Genomic DNA, 20697 nt, shown 5'->3' with positions numbered 1-20697 from the left:
GACCAAAGGTGCAGCCTCTGAGATCATATTTTGTTGGGTGTCGCTCGCTTCCTTCTCATCTGCTTCTCTGGCACTCAATGAGTTTGGGTGAGGCACAGACAATTACTGGGAGCCTGTTGTTCATTTACTCCCACAAGGCCTAAAGGCGGAGGTGATGAAGCAGCTGTTGGTTGGCATGCTAAATGAAACGTGCACACATGCAGTGCATGCCTAAACAGCTCTATATGAGACTTGTCATGCAGAGAAGTGGGGGGACTGCTCAACTTCACTGTTAATCAGGATGACTCTCTGCGTCTTTGGGGCCTCTGTTTTGTTGCTCTTCCCTGGTACTCAGCCTGGATTTGCTTGATTTCCTCATTTGGTTCTCATTTGTTCAGTTGCCCCACAATGAGAGAAGTCTGCTCTCACAGGTCTCTTAGGGGAAAAACAACAGAGGCAGGGCAGTTTGATGTGTGCAGCATCTGTGTTTCTTTCGGTTTGAACGCTAGCCAGTGGGTTGTTAGGGGGCTTGTAGCATTACAATCATGGAGGAGGGAACACACATTTTTGTGTTGTTGAATGTTGTGTGTAAAGTCCAACGCAACAAAGACTATTGAAAGACGTCTTCAGGCTACATCAATACTGATATGTTTTCATTTTAAAAGAAAAACAATCTCCATCCAAACTAATTGGTTCTGGGCACGTTAACATCAACGTTAACACCTGACGCGTTTCCAAGACGTCTGACCGAAACGGACGAGTGAGGCTATATTAACGCGACTCCTGATTGTTAAAATTAGGGATTCACCGATTAATCGGCCAGTGACCGTCAGTCAGAAATATTCTGATTTTAATAAGCCGGTCAAATGCACCCGCATCGCGCAGCATCAACAACACACGTGCATGCGGCTACACGCACATGTAGTAGAGCGTAGGGCTGGGCTGTATACCGGTTCACACCGAATACCGTTTTTTTTTCCATTATGATATGAATTTTTTATATACCGCCATACCGGTGTATTTGATTAAACATCATCCGCGCAGCCGCGGCGCTGCTGTCTGCTTTGCGAGTGAGCGCGCTTTGCATGTTTATATATTTGTTTCAATCATGTTGATTATTACATTATGTTAAAATGTTCTATTAAAGAAAATATGCAAAAATATATATCTTTCTGTATGCTGTAAAGTGGCTTAAAAATTGAAATCGGAATCGGCTAAAATCGGTATCGGCAGGTCAAACTTCCTGAAAAATCGGCCCCAAAAATGGCAATCGGTGCATCCCTAGTTAAAATTAGTCTCTAAAGTAACGCAAAACTTTAAAAATAGAGCCACACATATGCAGTACAGTTATTTGTAGCGCTGCTCTTCGTTTAATAAACAGACCGCTCCAGTTCGACTGTAGGCGCGCTAACTGGCGCTAAAGGAGCTAACGCAGCTGGTGGTGCTCTAACTGGTAAACATTGCCTGGACTCCGGTGCCGCGGCACGTAAACATGACGTCACGCTCGTCTTTGTCCACTCAGTCCTGGAAACGTCATGGAAACGTGTCACGAGTTAAGGTTGAGGCGTGCCCAGCACTAATACTAATGCATAAAAATGCCACCAAAAATGCAGTTAGCATGTGTGTGCCAGTGTAAACATAAAGATTGTCTACTCTACAATTAGTTGCTTACTAGTAGAAAATACTATGAACAGGAAATGAAACGTTTAAAGGTAAACCTGTTTTCTTTGTAACAGTGTTGTTGAATGCAACAAAGAAGCTACAATATTTTAACAAAAATTCACTACAGATTAAAGTTCACACAGTTATCTCCGAGAAGCACAAGCAAACAACCGAGAGCCACTTCAGTTATCATCATCTTTTATAGAATGATTTTCTTCCGTCTGCCTGTCACACATTTCATCTTGGACTAAAACAGGCTTCAAAGAGAGCAAAGGAAGCTGGATTGTGGAGGCCCTGCTGCTCGTTACAGCTCGGATGGCCATAACAACCTTGTGCTACACCTGCTGAGTGCGTGCCCCCCCCTCCACCATAACACTTTTAAAACCACTCACAAGCTCCCACCAGCCTCCTTTCCCACCGAGCCAGAATCAGGAGAAAATACAGCTCCATCAGGCCAAAACCACTCCTCTTCTAGCCAAAATAGCAGCTTTGAGGGAGTGCAGGCAAAAGACAGACTTGGACAGTCAAAGGGAAGGAGGCAGGGCGAGGGGGAGGGTCAATCACTCTGTGGGAGGCAGAGAATGAGAGAGCACAAACATCGTACTGGTGTTGGCTCCGAGCCATGTTTATGTCACAAACAGAAGTAGGCCTGTCAACCCCCACTCCACCTCACAACCAACCCCTTTGCCTTGGATTCACTCTCCCAGTTTGCTTGGAAACAGAGTCAAGGGGCGACCGACTGGATGCTTGGTAACAGAAAAGAGCCGCAACAGAGAGGAGGACAAGGGTGAATCAGATGCAATGGGCCAAACAAAAATCAGGAAAAAAAGGGGTAGGGGGGGTTGGGGGCTCAATAGGAGGGACTGTGCTTTGGGATTGTTGATGAGGCAGAGACCTTTTCTGTTTAGTTCCTCCAAATAGAGAACCAAACAGCAGCACAGTGGATGTGTGGGCGATTAGTACTCAGCATGCCTGTAGAGTGTCTGAGCGTGAGCTGCTTTGAAGATTAGGCGTTTGCGTTATTTCACATGCACGACTGAAAACAGGGGCAGGTTTTCAGGCCCCGGCAGAACTCGATAGTGCCAGTGATGCATCTGAAAATTAATGAGCTGAATGCGGTTTCGATCGGGAGGAAAACTGTCTCAAATTTAACTCGGACTGCACTGCAGGAACAAAGCCAAGTCTATTCCCAGCCGACAGTCTCGCAGAATAAAAGTGCTTTGTGTGAAGAGATGTGTTGTTGAGAGAGCAGATATCTCTGTCCAACAAACTCCTATTTGTGAACTCTCTAGTAAAACAAATCAAGGCCACCTAAGACCTGCCTGCCAACTTCTGTTCTTGTAGGCAATATAATGCAGCATGTGTGCTGTTAAAGCACCACCACCAGCCCCTGAGGCAATCACAGCACATCCAATTATATTTTAATGGGCAAAATATGTATAGTAATGACAGCAATACTATTTTCTAAATTACAGAGACTTTGCTGAAGCTTTGAAAAACCAATACTTCTTTGATGTCTTCATGCAAAGCTATGTAAATAGCAAACAAAATAACAATCTACTCCATATTTTTTTGTGGCATATTTTCTTTTCCACTGAAATCCAGGCCTTATTTTTTTTCCCAGAGAAGGGATTTAATACAAAGCTCATTATTCCTCTTTACTTACCGTCCTCAGTTTCCTGCCACACAATGCCCTCAAGATTGACACTGGTTCCAGGCTCACAGGGCCCTAAGCATTCAGGTTCCGTAGCCAGGGCCACATCGGATGTGTTCACTGCCACCGAGCGAGTTCGGACCATTATCTGCTCACACGGCGAGGCAATCTCACTGTTGTTGACTGTGGCCAGGAGGTGGAGGGGGGGAGGGGCTGGCGTGGAGACAGGAGATTCCATCTTTGAAGAAAGAATTGGGGGGGGGGGATGGGTAGAGAGAGAAAAGAAACACATGAGACACTTCAGAACCACTGTATAAACATGTACTGAGCAGATGTTGCGATGCAGCCGACAGATGCCACAGTGACAGGAAGTGAGAATAGTGCTGAGCGCATGAAAGAAATCCTGGTATTTCAGCCGGCCCTTCAAAGCACTTTTTAGCCACTAAATGCAGCGGCTAAGTGTTGTGAAGCCTTGTTTATGCTAACGCGGGGCTCCGTGACCTACAAGTATGCACGAGGCTTTAAAATGCTAAACATGATGTTCGTTGCAGTATTCGCCTCAACGGCAGGGGGCGTACGACCAAATTATTCAGTGAATAAGCAGGAAGTCGACGTGTGCTGACGTCATTATCCAAAATGGCGACACACGATGTATCTCTATACGACGGTAGCAGAGTTGTTATTTTACTGTTTTGTTGCGTGGTGCCTTTCTCTCAATAAGTAATACAGAACACGTTCTATAAACACACAAAATGAACAACAGTAGAGATGCCGTAAGTAAAGTACGCTACAGTTGCAAAAATTAAGAAGTGCCGTGACACCTTTTGGAGCTGATGTGCCGGTCCGACACAGGATATGACTAGGGCTGCAACGATTAGTCGACGTAATCAATTACGTCATAATACGGTTGTATCGTACGTATATCAGTCGGAAAATCATGGAAGAAGCTAGCTTAGCGAACGCTAGTTTACTTATGTTAATGCATAATTTACGGCAGTAATCAGTAAATAAGAGGCAAAGCTGCTATGACATACTTTATTTCAGCCCCTGTCGATACCAGCTTTTATAATAAATTGTAAACCTCTTTCACTTACCAACTGTGTGATTTGGAGCATATTAATTTGATATTTAAGCTGTAAGAAATCTGTGATCATTTTTTTTCAGATATTTAACTGTGATAAATGTCATGTTATTAAAGCAAACGCCTGAGTCCACTGTATATAGGCTAAACAGAAATCATAAATAGGTGCTAACGGAGATAATGGTGATAAGTCGACTATTGGAAAAAATAATCGATAGATTAGTTGAAAACAAAAATAATCGTTAGTTGCAGCCCTAGATATGACGTCATTTTTGTCTCGCGCTCGGCACACTACGGCTAGGGATGGGGCCGATCCGATCCAGTATCGGGTTCCGATGCAGCCAAGCCAGGATTTACGTTAGCCGGTAAATGCCGGCTTTTGGCCGTTGTCACGTGAATTTGGCCGGCAGAAAAAGTCAACCCATGGAAAAAATGCCAAATTATTAAAATCAATGATTAAGGGTCCGTCCACACAGAGACAGTGTTTTAAGGACCCGAAACCTCCCGTCGTGTTTGTAGATTGAACATCCACAGCTCATTTGTGATCCGTTTATGGGTGTGTGTGTCTGGGAGTTTATTAAAGCCTTATATAAAATCAACAATAATGATGATAATAACATTAAAGCAAACAGAGCATCCATATAGGAATAGTATCTGTATCGGCAGATATCCAAATTCAGATATTGGATCGGATCAGAAGTAAATACGGCGACCATAAACCTAGCTTAACATGCCATTTTGTCTTTCCCTCAACCTTAGAGGTGATTAGCAGGCGGGGGAGGCAGGGAGGGACATGTGCACTGCTTTGACCACCTCTGTGGAAGGACAGAATTAGTTATGCAGGGTTGGTCAAACATTCCCTCCCCCCAGCTTTCTTCCCTCACACTGAGCCGAGCAAGATCCATGACACCGAATTATCTCACAGACTGATCACTCATTAATTCCCTCAATTAAAGAGCTGGTTGTGGCAGGGAGCGGGGCTGCCGAGGGTCAGTAATTGATTCCACCTGTTCTGACACATTGTGACAGCAACGAGGAGACTGCGAGCCTATGTGGGAGCCGAAAAAACGAAAAGGACAGTATGACAGGGAGATGATGAGAGCAGCCGAGAGAGAGTGTGAGGGAGAACAGGAGGTAGAAAAAATGTGTAGGTGGGAGAAAGAGGAAGACTGTTAGTGATTTAAGAGCTACACTGACACCAGGCTTAGCACTCTTTAGTCAAGACAGTCAACACTAAAACGCTCCAAGTCATTAGCACTGAACTGCGGGAGGAATGTCACGCTGCAGCCAACACCAAACGTCTATTAATTGGGAATAAACCACTCAGTGCTCGGTAATATGCTGCCAATACTGGATCCAGTTTGATTTTGTAGACAAAATAACAACTGACACAATTAGATTGTGAGCCTGTATTTGTTTTTACACGGCTAAATACATAGTTGAGAATGTCTTATTTTCTGGAAATTAAAAACATTTATTTCCATCAGTCCAATTCACAAATGTGTTATGTGTTATCTCACTAAACTAAGACGATGTACATGGTAAACCTTAGTGTATACCTGTTAGTAGAGCTGAAACAATTAAATGATTATTAATCGATTGCTAAATTAATTGTCAACTATTCTGATAATCGATTAATCGGTTTGAAGCTCTTTTCACGATTAAAACAAGCTTTATGATTGTTTTAGCTTCTTAAATGTGAATATATTCTTTGTTTCTTTGCTCCACATGACAAAGAAATCATAAAAACTAGGGATGTGAATCTTTGGGTGGCTCACGATTCGATTTGATTCCGATTCTTAGGCTCACGATTAGATACAAAATCGATTCTCGATTCAACTGATTCGATTCATTTGATTCTCGATTCAAAAAATGATACAATGAATAGTGTGTTAAGGCAAATTATGGCATAAAAACATTACAGTTTGCATAAGATAATGTGATAATGTGATCAGACAAAGGCAAAAGTTACCATTTATTCATTCAAAACAAATAAAAACTTACTTACTGTACAAAAAATATCTTGCATGGATAAAAGCTGAGGCTAGCTGCCTTTTTCTCCCAGAAGTTACAAAATAAACTGTACACAAATAACACAAACTGGTGTTTTGTGTTGTTTTTCAAAATAGAAACTTTAAAAAAAATTAGATTTTTGAAGTTTATGAATCAGTTCAGATTCGTTGATGATTAGAATCGCGATTCCTATGTGAATCGGGATTTTTTCCTCCCACCCATAATAAAAACTCAATCATTTTGGTTTGTGGACAAAACAAGACGTTCAACATCAACATTTCCAGGTTTGACAAACACTGATCAACATGTCTTAGCATTTTCTGACATTTTATGGACCAAACCATTAATCAATTAATCATGAAAATAATTGTTTGTTGCAGCAGTTGCTGCTGGACATTAATTTAGTCATTGGTCTGGCCCAATAATTTGGCTGCCTTTTGCAAGTAATGACTTGTCACCCTAAATGAACACATGATTGGTAGATTCGAAGGGACAAATATACAAGGACATGGCCATCAAAGACTCTGAATAACAATACAGTGATGACAGGGATGTGCCGTAATCCTGTGATTCTGCTCCAAGTCATCATGTAGTGTGAATCTGGCATTAGTACAGGAGAGCTGGTGAGCGCTGAGGGGAAAGGGGTGAAGTGACAATGACATGAATAAATCACCATGATGCTTTGTTACTGTGTTTTTTTCCCCCTCGCTCTTTGTATTTTTTGGCATGTTCTGATTGAAATCATACAATGTTCTGATTGTTTCCCCGATGAAAACTGTACCCACGTTTCAATTATATGAAATACATAAATAAACCAAAATCCTGTTCATTGATCACGATTTATAAAACGACTCATTTGAAACCCAAACATCACTCCCTGATTCAATTTAAAATTAGCTCAAGACTTGTCATTACAGGAGCAAGGACAGCCCGTGCTTTTCTGCCGCTGCTCGGAGGACGGGCAAATTAACCTGTGCCGAGAGCAACAGAGAGTCAGGCCAAATGACATCATAATCACTGTCTGACACTTTCTGATGCATGATGCGGCCAACTTGCAGGGCGGCTGAATGAATGAGACACGACAGGTAATCGCCCGAGCTGTCACCACGCGCTGTTTCTGGAGACACAGAGAGCTGCAGACAAGACCACACAACCGCCGTGAAAGCCAGATGTTGAAAGGTGCAAACAAGTTCACGGAGAGCCTCCTTAAAATTGATTCTCAAACTGTTCATGCCAAGACTTTGCAAACAGACAAACCGACTGCATTTTTCTGGCCAAGCTTAGGCGATAAAGTGAGGGAATGGAAATTTCCTTATTTACTCAGGTAAATTGTTAGCTTGAGGGTTTCTATTTAAAATTACTTTGGGCTTACTGGTAAATCCAAACACCAAGGATTTTAGTGCTCGAGTGAAGGCAATTTACTATAAAGACAACTTTTGAACTACTTTAATTTTCCACAAACCTTAAAACATTCATGAAACAACCCTTCAATTCCAATAATCATCTCCATCCATCTATTATCTACTGCTTTATCTTCCTACGGAGGGTCGCAGGGGGTGTTGTGACCATCTCAGCTGACATACACTCTTAGAAATAAAAGTGCTAAGTAGAACCATATAAGATTCTTCGGCTTGTCCTCACCCTTTTGGAGAGTTCTACCAAGAACCCTTTTAAAACCCTTTATTCAGGAAAGGGGTTTTAAAGGGTTCTCTGGATCAAAATGCTTCTTTCTGGAACCATTAGTGTTACCAAGAACCCTTGAAAACACTTTCTTCAGGAAAGGGTTTTTCAGAAGCAAATGGTTCCAGGTAGAACCTCAGCCCTTGTAGAAGGACCCCTGTGGAACCCTTATTTCTAAGAGAGTAGGGCGATAGGCGGGGTAACCCTGGACAGCTCGCCACACACAATCGCAGGGCCACATATAGAGACAAACAACCATTCGGTGACCAATTCACCTAATCCCCAAATCTGCATGTTTTTGGACTGTGGGAGGAAGCCGAAGAACCAAGATAAAACCCACGCACACAGGGAGAACATGCAAGCTCCAGAAAGGCAGAAAAGCCCTGGTTCCAACCAGGCCTTGAACCCGGGAACCAACAACGTTGGCATTTATTTTGCTAATAGAAAAAAAGAATGAACAGGGGAGGTGTTGAGGTAGTTAAGGGATTCTCCTGCTGTAGTTTTATATACACTAAATACTGATGATTAACAGAATTATTGCATTCAACATTCACATGGTTGGTCATTTCTGTGAATTAAACCTTGTAAATATATTCTGCGGCGCCATCTTATATTTTCAGAATGGTTATGATAATACATATCAACTGTTTCTACTTAAATCCTGTTGCCAAGCAAGAAATGGTAAATGGTTTGTATTTACCATTCACCCACTCAAACCTATTCATTCACACTTGCATACAGCGCATCCGCCCAACAACATATCAGCATGTAGACGAGCGGAGCCGGGAATCGAACCCTGAGCTACCGTCCGCCCACATTTGGTCTCAACAATGTGATAGCCCAGTCAAGGTAAACCTTTAATATGTAATGATATAAACTAATTAGAATTGGATCAAAACAAAAATAGGACCATTTTACAACGTGCACAAACAATGCCTCTCCATTTCTAAGTGCTATCAATGAATGAGTGAAAAAAGCAATGGCACTCTAACCCTGCAGAATGTAAACCTACAGAGTGAAATGCCTGATGCCTGACAAAAAAAAAAAAAAAACCCACACACGACGGAGCTACACAACCAGATTACACAAGGCTCCACACAATGCTAAGTCCTTGCCAATATCCAAGATTTCTTCACTCCTTCTAAGACTTAGCAGAGAGATTTTGAAACCTCCCTCAAAACCACAATTCTCGAGCGTCACGCAAACCTTTTCTTAACTCAAACCCCAAGCCAACTCCATGAGTAAGCCACAGTGGCAAAAGCAATGTTTAACAGGCTGGTAAAAATGAAAAAATGATTGTACTGATGATTGTACCTCACAGTGCTGTTTTGCAGTTAGTGCACAAAAACTTTTTTTACTGGACAGATTAACTTCAGCTTTAACTTGTTTGTTGTTTGTTAGAGTTGGGATTAAGGAACTGACCACTGATCCTGTGCAAGGATTAAGAGGGGATTAAGCCGCAGTGTCGTACTCGAGACACCTGTTTCGGTGTGGTGTCTGTCTGGAATGTAGTCAACACTGTATACTGCAATTCAGCAATACAAGACATGTAGACTCTTTCATTAACCAAAATTAATGTTTTTAAACACGGAAATAATTTGTTGTTTGTGTTTCAAATGGTGATCTGGATGATTTATCTGTAACATACCTATCCCTTTATTTTTTATTTTTAGACCAGTAAAACAAGGTAGTACTCATTGGTCCATTGGTTATCTCTTTGAATGTATTCAATGTATTCCTCATTATATCTATAAAGCAAACTACAGAGTGGTGATGCGCGATAATGGGACTTTTTGCCGACACCTGATATGCCGATATATCGGGAGTGCTTGGGCCCATAACAGGTTACAGGATATAACCTCAGATACAGGTTTTTCCAAAATAAATAATAGTTGTACATGTTGCCTAGGGGGGTAGCAGCCTATTTAAGCTACGGTTGTTGTCATTAGTTATATTAGCAGATCTTCTTGTGTTTTCTTATATCCGATTAATACATATTAAAGCCAATATCTACCGATACTGTGCCCATATTATTGTATAATGCATCCATATCTTACAAATATGGGCATATTGACCTGTTACAGTGGTATGAACAGGGTGGATTCTTATAATCAGCAGAGTTCTGCATTTAACCCTACACTTTTAGAAATAAAAGTAGAACCATATAAGGTTCTTCTTCCCTTTTTGGCTCCAGATGGAACCTTAATAGGGTTCCATCAAGAACCCTTTTCAAACCCTTTATTCAGGAAAGGGGTTTTAAAGGGTTCTCTGGATCAAAATGGTTCTTACTGGAACCGTTAGTGTTACAAAGAACCCTTGAAAAACCCTTTCTTTGGGAAAGGCTTTTTCAAGAAGCAAATGGTTCCAGGTAGAACCTCAGCCCTTGTAGAAGGACCCTTTTGGAACCCTTATTTCTCAGAGTGAAGTTGGACATAATGTTGACAAACAAGGACATTTGACTGAAGATGTTTATGAAAAATTTACAACAGTAACAAAGCACATGTTGCCTTGAGGTCATTCACGTAAGATACATCCAAGGGCATAAATGAAACCTCCTCCTATTTCTAAACACCGGAGCTGTTGCTTTGTCTTCTTTATCCCTCTACTACGTGACTCACTACCAGACCCCGCACCTTCGCTACTCCAACACCTGGTACACAACAGAGTCGTGGCGAACACACTCTACATGCAGAGGTTAATTAAACACTCTAAATTGACTGTCGGTGTGTATGTGAGAGTGCTCTGCGTGTTGGCCCTGTGATGGACTGGCGATTTGTCCAGGGAGTACCCCCCCCCCCTTTCGCCCCTGTGTCAGATGCTGGAATTGGCTCCAGCGGCCCCTGAAAGCCTCATGTGGAGGACAAAGCGGTAGACGAATGAATGAATTTATCATCCATCTACCACCAAGACATAAAGGTCAATGTATTAAGTGAACAGGAACACTTCAACAAATGTCATAAGTTGGGTGAGTTCAGCATTCTCGCTGCACTATGTCTTGGTTCTGGAAACAAAACCTGTTAATATCTTTGCAGAGTTCCTGAGGTCAGAGGGCAGTGGAGATTACACTCGTCTGTGCCTCTTTCACCTCCACTCAGACCTAGTTAAGAAATATTAGCACACAAGAGACCCCACACACGACCACTCATTCAGCAGCCATACAAACAATACACTGGACTGAAAATCTGCAATATGCTGTTTAAGCCCATTAATTAATTTAAACGGAGAATATTGTTATCATACAATCACTCGGTAGCTTTAAGAGTTTAACTGTATAATTGAGGGCATATTAACATTGTTATTAGAATTAAATGTGCCATATGTAAGAATATGGCCAAAAACGGTTACTACATTCAAATTCAAAATACCGGCGTCTTTTAGGTTTTGTTTTCTGACGTAACTGGCAACGCGTGGTTGCTCAGCAGCTAAGATTCTATTGACTGCAATGATTGGTAGACGGCGGTAGGTGGCGCCACATGGCAAAACATGATTTCAAAATAAAAAAACATGATTTGCAGTCTGCACATTTTTTATTTTTTAATGCAAATATTTTGGCTGTACTGTTGTTGTTGGTGAGTTCAGTTTGTCATATGAACATTATTCCTGAGTCTCTGTGACATATTAGGAGGATTTTATGGCCAGTTGCTTTAGATTTATTTAATAATGCACCTTTAACCTACTTTTCATTTGATTGCAAAATAAAAGACAAACACAAAAGGGACAGAAAGCCAAAAAGCATGAAATGACTGTCAAGTCCTAAAAGCCCACTCGATTCTTTTCAAATGCTGCACAATCACCCGATCCCTTTTACTGCAAACCAGTCATTCCCTTTGAAGTTGAGAGAAATCATAGAAAACACAAACAAGAAAAACCTGACATCTATTGTAGAACACCAGCTGGAAAAAAAAGGCCCTCGGTTTCTAGGCAACTCCTCTCAGATTTAGCTGCTGCTAATTGTGCTTTCAGGAAAAAGCATAACCACACATTAATAATACAAAGAGGAAACTGAGCTCATCCATCTCACAACAATAGCTCACAACAAAATCTTACCATCTAAATAATAATAATATCACATGTTTACACTAAACATATAAAAGATAGATGATAGGCAATACAAAAATTAAGTTAGAACTCAGAAATTGGAAAATAGGACAGTGAAACATGGTAATCTTCTGTAAAATCAACAGTGTTACATGCAACAAAGAGTCGACTTTCATTTCACAACCCACTGCAACAGCTGAAAGACAAGCAGCACTTTCACATTTGTTGTAAATTTCCGCCGTAATCAAATGTAACACCTCTGTAGTGCGACTCAGCAACGCTGCAAATCCGTGCTCCTATTCTACAAATGCCCTTGACTGTACTAAAGCAAAAAAAGGTAACGGAAGACTCTTTTTTTTTTTTTTTCTTCCTCAAAGGAAACCTCTTCAGAGAACATGAGAGGTTTTACCTGTGGAGACATCTGCACTCCCTGATGAAAGGAAAACAAACATTAGTCAAGAGACGACTCCTACAGCTACCAGCAGCGTGATGGGAAATAAAAGTGATATAAAAAGACAGAAGGCACAGGGGACCACAGGCTAGAGGACTGAGCCAAGATAAGTGGAGCTTATCAATTTGTTCACTTATGAGGCAGTGGCCTAATTTTCCTATTAAAGCAAAGGCACACAGAAGGAAAGCGCTGTCCTTTTTTACCCAACTATTAATAAATGATACAAGCAAACCTCAACCAAAACTATGTCAAACTCGTTTAAATCCTCTCCGACTGCCTGTGTATTTTCAGCTGTATTTATTGAACTTGACAAGTAAAATCTAGTAAATTATATGTGATTCAAATGATCTTTGAGTGAATTGTACGATTTTTGAGTGAGCCAGGAAAAAACGTAACACCTTATTTTAGCTTTAGCGTGTAACAATTTACATTATTAAACTGGATCAAGTCTCAAAATCTAACTCTAAATCTAACAAAGACACTGTATGTAATATAACGTTATCTATATACTGTGTATTTGAGGTGAAAACTGTGTGAATACAGCAGCAGTGCAGTTTTTTTCTTTTAGCAGTCTTGCTTTACTAGCGCAATTTTACTGTTGTCTCCATCCGTCTTGACATAAAATGTGGAGCTGATCAGGAATTATCCATATGAAAACAAACTTTACCTATGCAATAGTTTTTATTTTATTTTTTTTTAGTACATGGCACTTTACCACAAATACACATTACAATGTGTACAATCAAAAGACAAAATGAAGAACGCCAGGGACGAAAATAAAGCGAATAGGCCAAACAATCTCCAAACACAAGATGAGGAAGATGATAAAGATGGCAATATCAAATGCAAGCGAAAGAGAGGTGGAACTAGGACTTCATTGTTTTCCCAAAGTGCTGTATTAGTTATATACACAAAAATGCAAGGGTGACATTTTCACATTTTCACATTCCGAGACCCGTTTTGCCAAAAATAGCTTTTCATGACTCCCAAAGCGCTGGTTCCTTGTGGTTGCAAAGCCAATACAATTAATCGCTTTTGCAGAACCACTTAAACTCCAACACCTAAGCCTCTTTATCGGCATTGTGCGTCAAGGATTTGGATGTAACAGACATTTGTAAACGTTTTAAGATGTATTTACATTTCGAGATATTTACCATCTTCATGATTCATTAGTGTGTAGGTATGCTAAATAACACCGAAAAAGTTTATGTATGGACGCTCCATTTAACTTTTATATTCTGTTGTGCATTTTGTATCTGAGATTGTTTCGTTTCTGTAACTATTTGTATTATCTGTGCCGCTATCTTGACCAGGACTCCCAGGAAGAAGATACTGTATCTTGTATCTCAATGGGACCTTCCTGGCTAAATAAATAATTAAAAAAAATGTTAATCAAGTACATTGTTGTCAACTTATTTTATTCAAAGCTTCAGACATGAGCCTCATGGTGGTCTGTGAGGCAGATAATCATCAAGACATTAGAAAACATCTCCTGGGGACCAAAATATTTGTACACAACTTTCAGTTGCAGTTGTGGATTTACCAACTACTCTTAATCTGTGCAGTCATTATAAATCTCACTGAGGATACATTAACATTCATGTCTTGCCAAGTCCCTCTCTCTAGAGAGCAGTGGGCTGCCTTCAGCCCATGGTCTGGTTTTGTTTGTTCAATGACAGGGTGGGGGTTGGGTATCATGAGGTCTAAAAGCTCCCCACTTAGGTCTTATCCACACGGAAACAGAACTTTTCCCTATACACTCTTTTTTTTTTTTTTTTTTTTTTTTTTAAATGTCATCTATAAAAACACACCATTAAAAGCCCAAAATGACCCTAAAAGCTGGGGTAAATATGCCAGGCCTGTATGTGGTGTGACGACGACTTTGAGCATGTGTTGTCTGCACACAGCCACGGCGACCGAGGAAAAGATATAAAAGTTATCATGAGGCGACTATACCAGGCAATCTCCAATCACAAGAAGAAGACGAGAAGGATGATGAAGATAGCGACATTAGTTAACCCTTACCCATCTGCCAGAAGATACACACCAAAACTGGTTGAAAAGGTAAAGGAAAACGTACTGTTCACGAAGTTCGATCAGTAGATATAATGAACTTTCACAACATATTAAGATAGTGACAGTGAATGCCAGCACAAGAGAGCAATGGTACGTTGACATCATGGTTTTCCCAAAGTAATAGTAGTTTTGGTTGGACACTCTTAGAAATAAAAGTGCTAAGTAGAACCATATAAGGTTCTTCGGCTTGTCCTCATAGGAGAACCCTTTTTGGCTCCAGGTAGAACCTGGTTCCACCTGGAACACATTTGGAGGGTTCCACCAAGAACCCTTTTAAAACCCTTTATTCAGGAAAGGGGTTATAAAGGGTTCTCTGGATCAAAATGGTTCTCACTGGAACCATTAGTGTTACTAAGAACTCTTGAACTCTTGAACGCTCTTTTCTTCAGGAAAGGGTTTTTCAGAAGCAAAATGGTTCCAGGTAGAACCTCAGCCACTGTAGAAGAACCCTTTTGGAACCCTTATTTCTAAGAGTGTACACACAAAAAGCCCACCGGTTACATGTGGATAGAAAGCCAATACGATATACAAAACTTGAATCATACACTTGTTTTCGCATGTACAGCCCCTTAGAGGACAGGAATCCCCTTGTACGAGAAAACACCTAAATGACAAATGTTTATCAATTAACAGGAAGACCACTTTTCTATTTGCCCATGTAGATTTTAATATAGCCTTGTGTTAGGATTTCCCATAACCCTCAGTGACACCCTTCTGGTGTGATTCTCAAAAGCCATTTTCCCAAAGAAAGACAACTATTTGTGAAAAATCTTCCTCTTAAAGTTCATAATGTCATTATATTTTACTCTCCAACAAAAGTGACAGAATCGATTCATCCATGAATACTGGCAGTTCACTGTATAAGACTGTGAGAAGTCGTTCTCATTAGCTGGCACAGATTCAAGTTTGATCCTTACCTAGACGCTGATTCTGCTCGGTTGCATTCGTCAGTGTCTTTTCCCTTTTCCCCTGTCTTCCATTTGTCATCTTCCCACCCTGGCCATAGGTCAGTTGACAACACCAGTATCTATTACAACAATGAGCCACATTCTTGTCAAGGTCACCCGCTTGCGTCCGACAGAAAGAGGAGGCTGTGCTGGGAGCTGAAATCCAGATAAGCTAAGCTGAGCCCACGAGGATTTCTCTTTTGCCAGACCTCTCCATACTCGTAAATCTTATCTCGCAGCAAAGGGAAACATAACAACACACTGAGAGGCTGTCATCAACAGCTCACCCACCCAAATACCTATGATTCACTCTTTGAATCCTCAGAAGACCGAGCATTTGTCCAAACAGTGGAAAAGGAAATATCTCTTTCCATGTTAGTGCACTGAATGTTCACAATTCACCACAATGTTGACAGACAGCGCCGACCAAAAATCCCACTTTCAGGGACTTCCTGAATTCAAACACAAAAATAAGTCACTCTCTCAAGAAAGCTTATCACTGGAACAAGGTTTTATTAGTACCACACATGGACAAGGACTACACAAGGAAACAAGTTGTTATTCACGACTGCTAGATTTCCCCAGAGCTCCTAAACCTCAAACTATTTATACATCTTCTCCGTTCATCTGCTTCCCTCGTGTTGACGCTGTTCTGTGGGCGGTGCCTTCTCCAAACATTTGAAAGACAATTTGAAGCCACCCACTTCAAGAAGAAAAGAAGTAGAATGATGCCAAATCACTTTCTATTGTTTTGCAAGACATGGCTGGAGCAACACAAACAAAGAATATAATTAAGATGTCAGTGTGAGTGTCTAATTGAGGGGAACTAAGACTGGGCAAACAACAAAAATGAGAACATTGATAGAATCATAAATATACCTACATTACAACCAGTGGATAACCAGCAGTAATCCCTTGGTTTGCTGCAGAATTCAGTCTTGGCTTGTTAACAAAAACCAACGCTGTTCACACAGAACCGCAGATAATAAAGGTGCCGAGTGAAAGGCCAGGGTCATGTCTGTAGACGTGAAGGAGTGTTCTGCTCTCCGTTGTGCAGATGGTACTTGAGCTGCACTCACTGTGCTGTCCCTCATGCTGCTACTCTCACTCGGGCTTGCTACTCTGATTGACCTCCGCTGCTGGCTGTCTCACAGAGCTCCTATTGAACCATGTCCATCTTAATGGATGGTGATGTGCACTATTACCGAGTGCCAGCAGTTGCTGCTACTACAGCCTCAAAGCCCTTCAGACTTTTACACCTCAATACACCTTGGGGCGAATGAACACTGCACCTCGCGCCACATGACATTTCAACACTATTTCTGGTGAGAGGGGAAAAATAGTTGAAAAGACAGGTCTGTAGAGGAGCATAGCAGGTTAGGTTACACCGCAGTTTATTTTTTGAACCACACAGCACGGCTGTGACATGTTTTGATAATTATAGTCTGCAAGTGATTTAAGGGTATTATCCACAGAGTTACGTGAGAGGCCTTGTTTGTGAGTGGAGAAACATGCCAAAACAAGCCGACCCGGAAAAGTGTCAAGTCGACATTAAAGCTGTCTGAAAAGGTTTAATGCTGCTCAATTGGACACACTTGGGCATGAACGCAGAGGCAGACGGAGGCTCCTCAAAATGTTCTGAGGACGATCAAGCACATATTTGAGGTACACTAGAGGCATCACAATTTTGGGTGAATTCCAATTCCTTGCTTAACCCTCAATCTCAAAAATGCGCGCTCCCTCTAGTGCAAGTGCTGTCCCAATTCTCAAAAAAATTAAGTTGAGGTGCAAGTTTAAGGGCTGTATCGCCCTCAATATTGAGATTTTCCGAGACCATCGTTGGGAGCAAGGGCTACCCAGAATGCATTGTGTGTTTTGACAGAACAAAGACGGTGCCGAAAGCAGCAAAACGAGTGAGCTACCAATGTATTAAGTAAGTATTTTCTTTATTAATAGAGATATAAAAAATATGAAAACCATTGTATTTTTATCTTAGTTTAGGCCCATTTTATGGCTTACTTACGTCATTGTTGAATTATTGAGATTTTCTGAGACCACCCTTGGGAGCAAGGGCTACCCAGAATGCATTGCGTGTTTTGACATAACAAAGATGGCGCCGAAAGGAGTGAAACGAGTATGCTACAAATTAAGTATTTTCTTTGTTAATAGAGATATAAAAATTATAAAAAAAACATAGATGTATTATCTTAGTTAGGCCCATATTATGGATTACTGACATCATTGTTGCGTAACATTTATTTTTATTTTACGATCTTTTGTCAATAGCCGGCGCAGACAAGCGATCGTTTGCTATGGTTTACTTTTCAATAAGTCGTGGTGTGTGGTAACTGTCAGCTGAATATGTCCGTATGTGGTTGTGGTATTTGTATGAGTATCATCTTATAACTAACTGATAGGTTATTACAGTAATAATTTTTTCCAACCTAATAACTTAACTTACAAACGGATCGTAATAGATAATCCTGACGTAAATGTGTTCTTCTTTTTTGGAGTTGACAGACTGGACGCAGCTTTCGCGTTATTCTGCCCCCCGCAGTCTGAAGACGTATCTGCATTTAAGGGGTGTCCCATTTCTAAGTGACAAAATAACCCTCAACACTTGGCTTTGAGGGCCAGTTAAGATTAAGGGTTGAGATTGAGGGTTAAGATAGGAATTGGAATTGGCCCTTACTCTAAAAACAATGTTTAAAAAGCAGGAAGCAGGATCGAAACAGCACACATATTAATTCAAATACAAACTACACAAACTACTTCCAGATTGATATGATCATTAGCCATTTCACACACAAGTACTGCGAGTTCACACTGTGTGAGTGACAAGCAAATGGGTCGCACACAACACAACCTTTCACCAGGAGGAGCTGCCGACTAGCACGTCTCGTCACAAAAACATATGGTCCTAAAAACATGTGAGAAACAACACAAGGACTCGTGTGTGAAACCAGGCTAAATTAAGCTTGGTTTCATGTCATACCGTCTGTGATCTCTTTCATGCTCATACATGTTGCATTTCTCTTTTTCTTCTTGTTGAAATGCGGTCCTTTCCCCCGTGTTAAGGTTTCAACCACAGATCGTATATAAAAAGCCAAAAGACACATGAGAACTCACACGGGAAATGAGCCAAAACTCAGTGTTAACTTTTGGACAACTAATGCGGTGATCTCTGTTTTGATGTCGTTTTTCCTCATCACTTTTTCTCTCTGATGAACAACTTCTGTAGTCCTGCTCTGGTTTCAGCCACATCACGCCGTCTAACCAAACTTCTAGCATGTTGAAAACCAGGTCGGCAACACAATCTTAGTGAGCCATGTCTTTGCTAAGTGCCAATCACAAGACGAGCAAAATCAGCCACAACCTGCCATAACTCGTTGGCGAGTGGATTGTTGGGCTGAAAAAGTCTTGCTGTGTGAACCTGGCTTAATTCAACACTGCTACTAAATGAAGCAAGTAGCAGCAAGTTATCCTGGCTGCACCTTCAGGATATGATGGCAATTGTCAGAACCCATTTGAAACAAGTTATTGTGAGATTTTAAAGACATTACTGACATTCTGTGCCATCAGTGCACACTGAAAATGACAAATCTGGAAAAAAAGAAATCCTGCCGTGCCTGGCCAAGTTGCTAGGGGGAAAATCATAATTTGTGATTCAGATCACTAAAAATCACTATTAAGTCAAGCTGTGGGAGTGTCACGCAAGAAGACTTGAAACCCAATCTAACAGAGCAAAAGTATCATCTGCCAGCTGCTTAGCAGAGGTCTGCTGCTCTCAGCCATCTGAGTTTGATGACCTTGTTAGTTTGAGTGCCTAATCTGCTAATGCTCCGATAAAAATAAACAGTCAGTGCAGTCATTGTCATCCCCACCCTGCTATCCCTCCAGCTGCTATCCACAAACACAGATGATATCTTCATTGACGCTAAGAACTTTGTTCCAAACTGACACAGCCAGCGACTTGTAAAAGAATTTTAAATGTAGTCACATTAACATCCCCCCCCCCCCCACCCCAATCGATGCCTAAGGTTATCAAGGATGGCATTAAATGTATATTTTTTTTCATACTGAATTATTTGCAGTTTATTTTAGGATTTTACAAGTACATTTTCTTCTAACAATTTTCCTGTGCAGAGCTTAATAATTCATAGCCAATACTACATCTGAGATGAGACTGGACTAAATAATTTATCTTAGGGTACATATTAGAAAAGTCTTCAAAAACCTCCTTTGACAAATCACTGATGGTTTTTCCCAGCTTGAGTCTAAGGGAGAACAGTTGAACCCTGCAGCTAACAGCTACACATCGAGTACAAACTGTAGAAATATTTGTACGGTCTACAAAGACAAATAAAAGGAATAAAAAAAATATAGCATCCTATCGAACGAGTTCAGGACAAAAGCCCAGATCTCAACACCGGGGATGTGCAGTCTGAAGGTCATGCAGCACGACTCTATGAATTTAAATCAGATTTTCTTTAAGTATGTCCCATTATTGACCAAGTGCCAGGAGCTCTAAAGTAATATCCTCCGGAATGCTGTATTATTAACAGAACGAAAAACACCATAATAATTGTGACATAGTATAACTTGAGTAAATGGAGTCAACAGCAAATTGTCTCACTCTTCAAGGGATGCATAAACCTAATGGATATGATTAAATATAATTTAGTTTTCCAGATGGACAGAGGCCCTACTCACAAAATATAATTGAAATGTGGGAGCTCAGCTCATCACCAAGGACTGAACAACTCCCCAGCCTCCACTACAAAGAGGAGCTCATTTCCATATTAACTCCACCTTTATTGGTCCACTGACACGTCGTCTTGTCTTGCCACAACACAAACACATTGAATTCCTATTGGGCTACTTGGAAATGCTGATGGTAGCATGTTAGATGTTAGCGTTCTATGGAATTAGATTTTAAGGAGCGACAGAAATATTGCATTTTATTGTTTGAAAAAACACTTGTTCTTTGCGCTCCCTGATTTGTTCTTTGCGCTCCCTCACTTGTACTTTGCGCTCCCTCACTTGTTCTTTGCGCTCCCTGATTTGCTCTTTGCGCTCCCTGATTTGTTCTTTGCGCTCCCTCACTTGTTCTTTG

General features: G+C 41.0%; 1 protein-coding gene across 1 annotated transcript in view; it reads right to left on the bottom strand.

Annotated features, from left to right (window-relative positions):
* znf609b (zinc finger protein 609b) overlaps nt 1–20697 on the bottom strand; it is a gene marked incomplete at its 5' end in the record, with an annotated part of 60474 nt that overhangs the window by 22970 nt on the left and 16807 nt on the right. The window contains one exon of the mRNA XM_083901174.1: nt 3308–3533. Within this exon, the coding sequence (XP_083757300.1) occupies nt 3308–3533 (226 nt within the window). The remainder of the gene's footprint in view (nt 1–3307; nt 3534–20697) is intronic.

This window comes from Microchirus variegatus (genome assembly GCF_963457635.1).
Source record: "Microchirus variegatus genome assembly, chromosome: 14".
Classification (NCBI taxonomy): domain Eukaryota; kingdom Metazoa; phylum Chordata; class Actinopteri; order Pleuronectiformes; family Soleidae; genus Microchirus; species Microchirus variegatus.
This window is presented reverse-complemented; position numbering and strand designations above follow the sequence as displayed.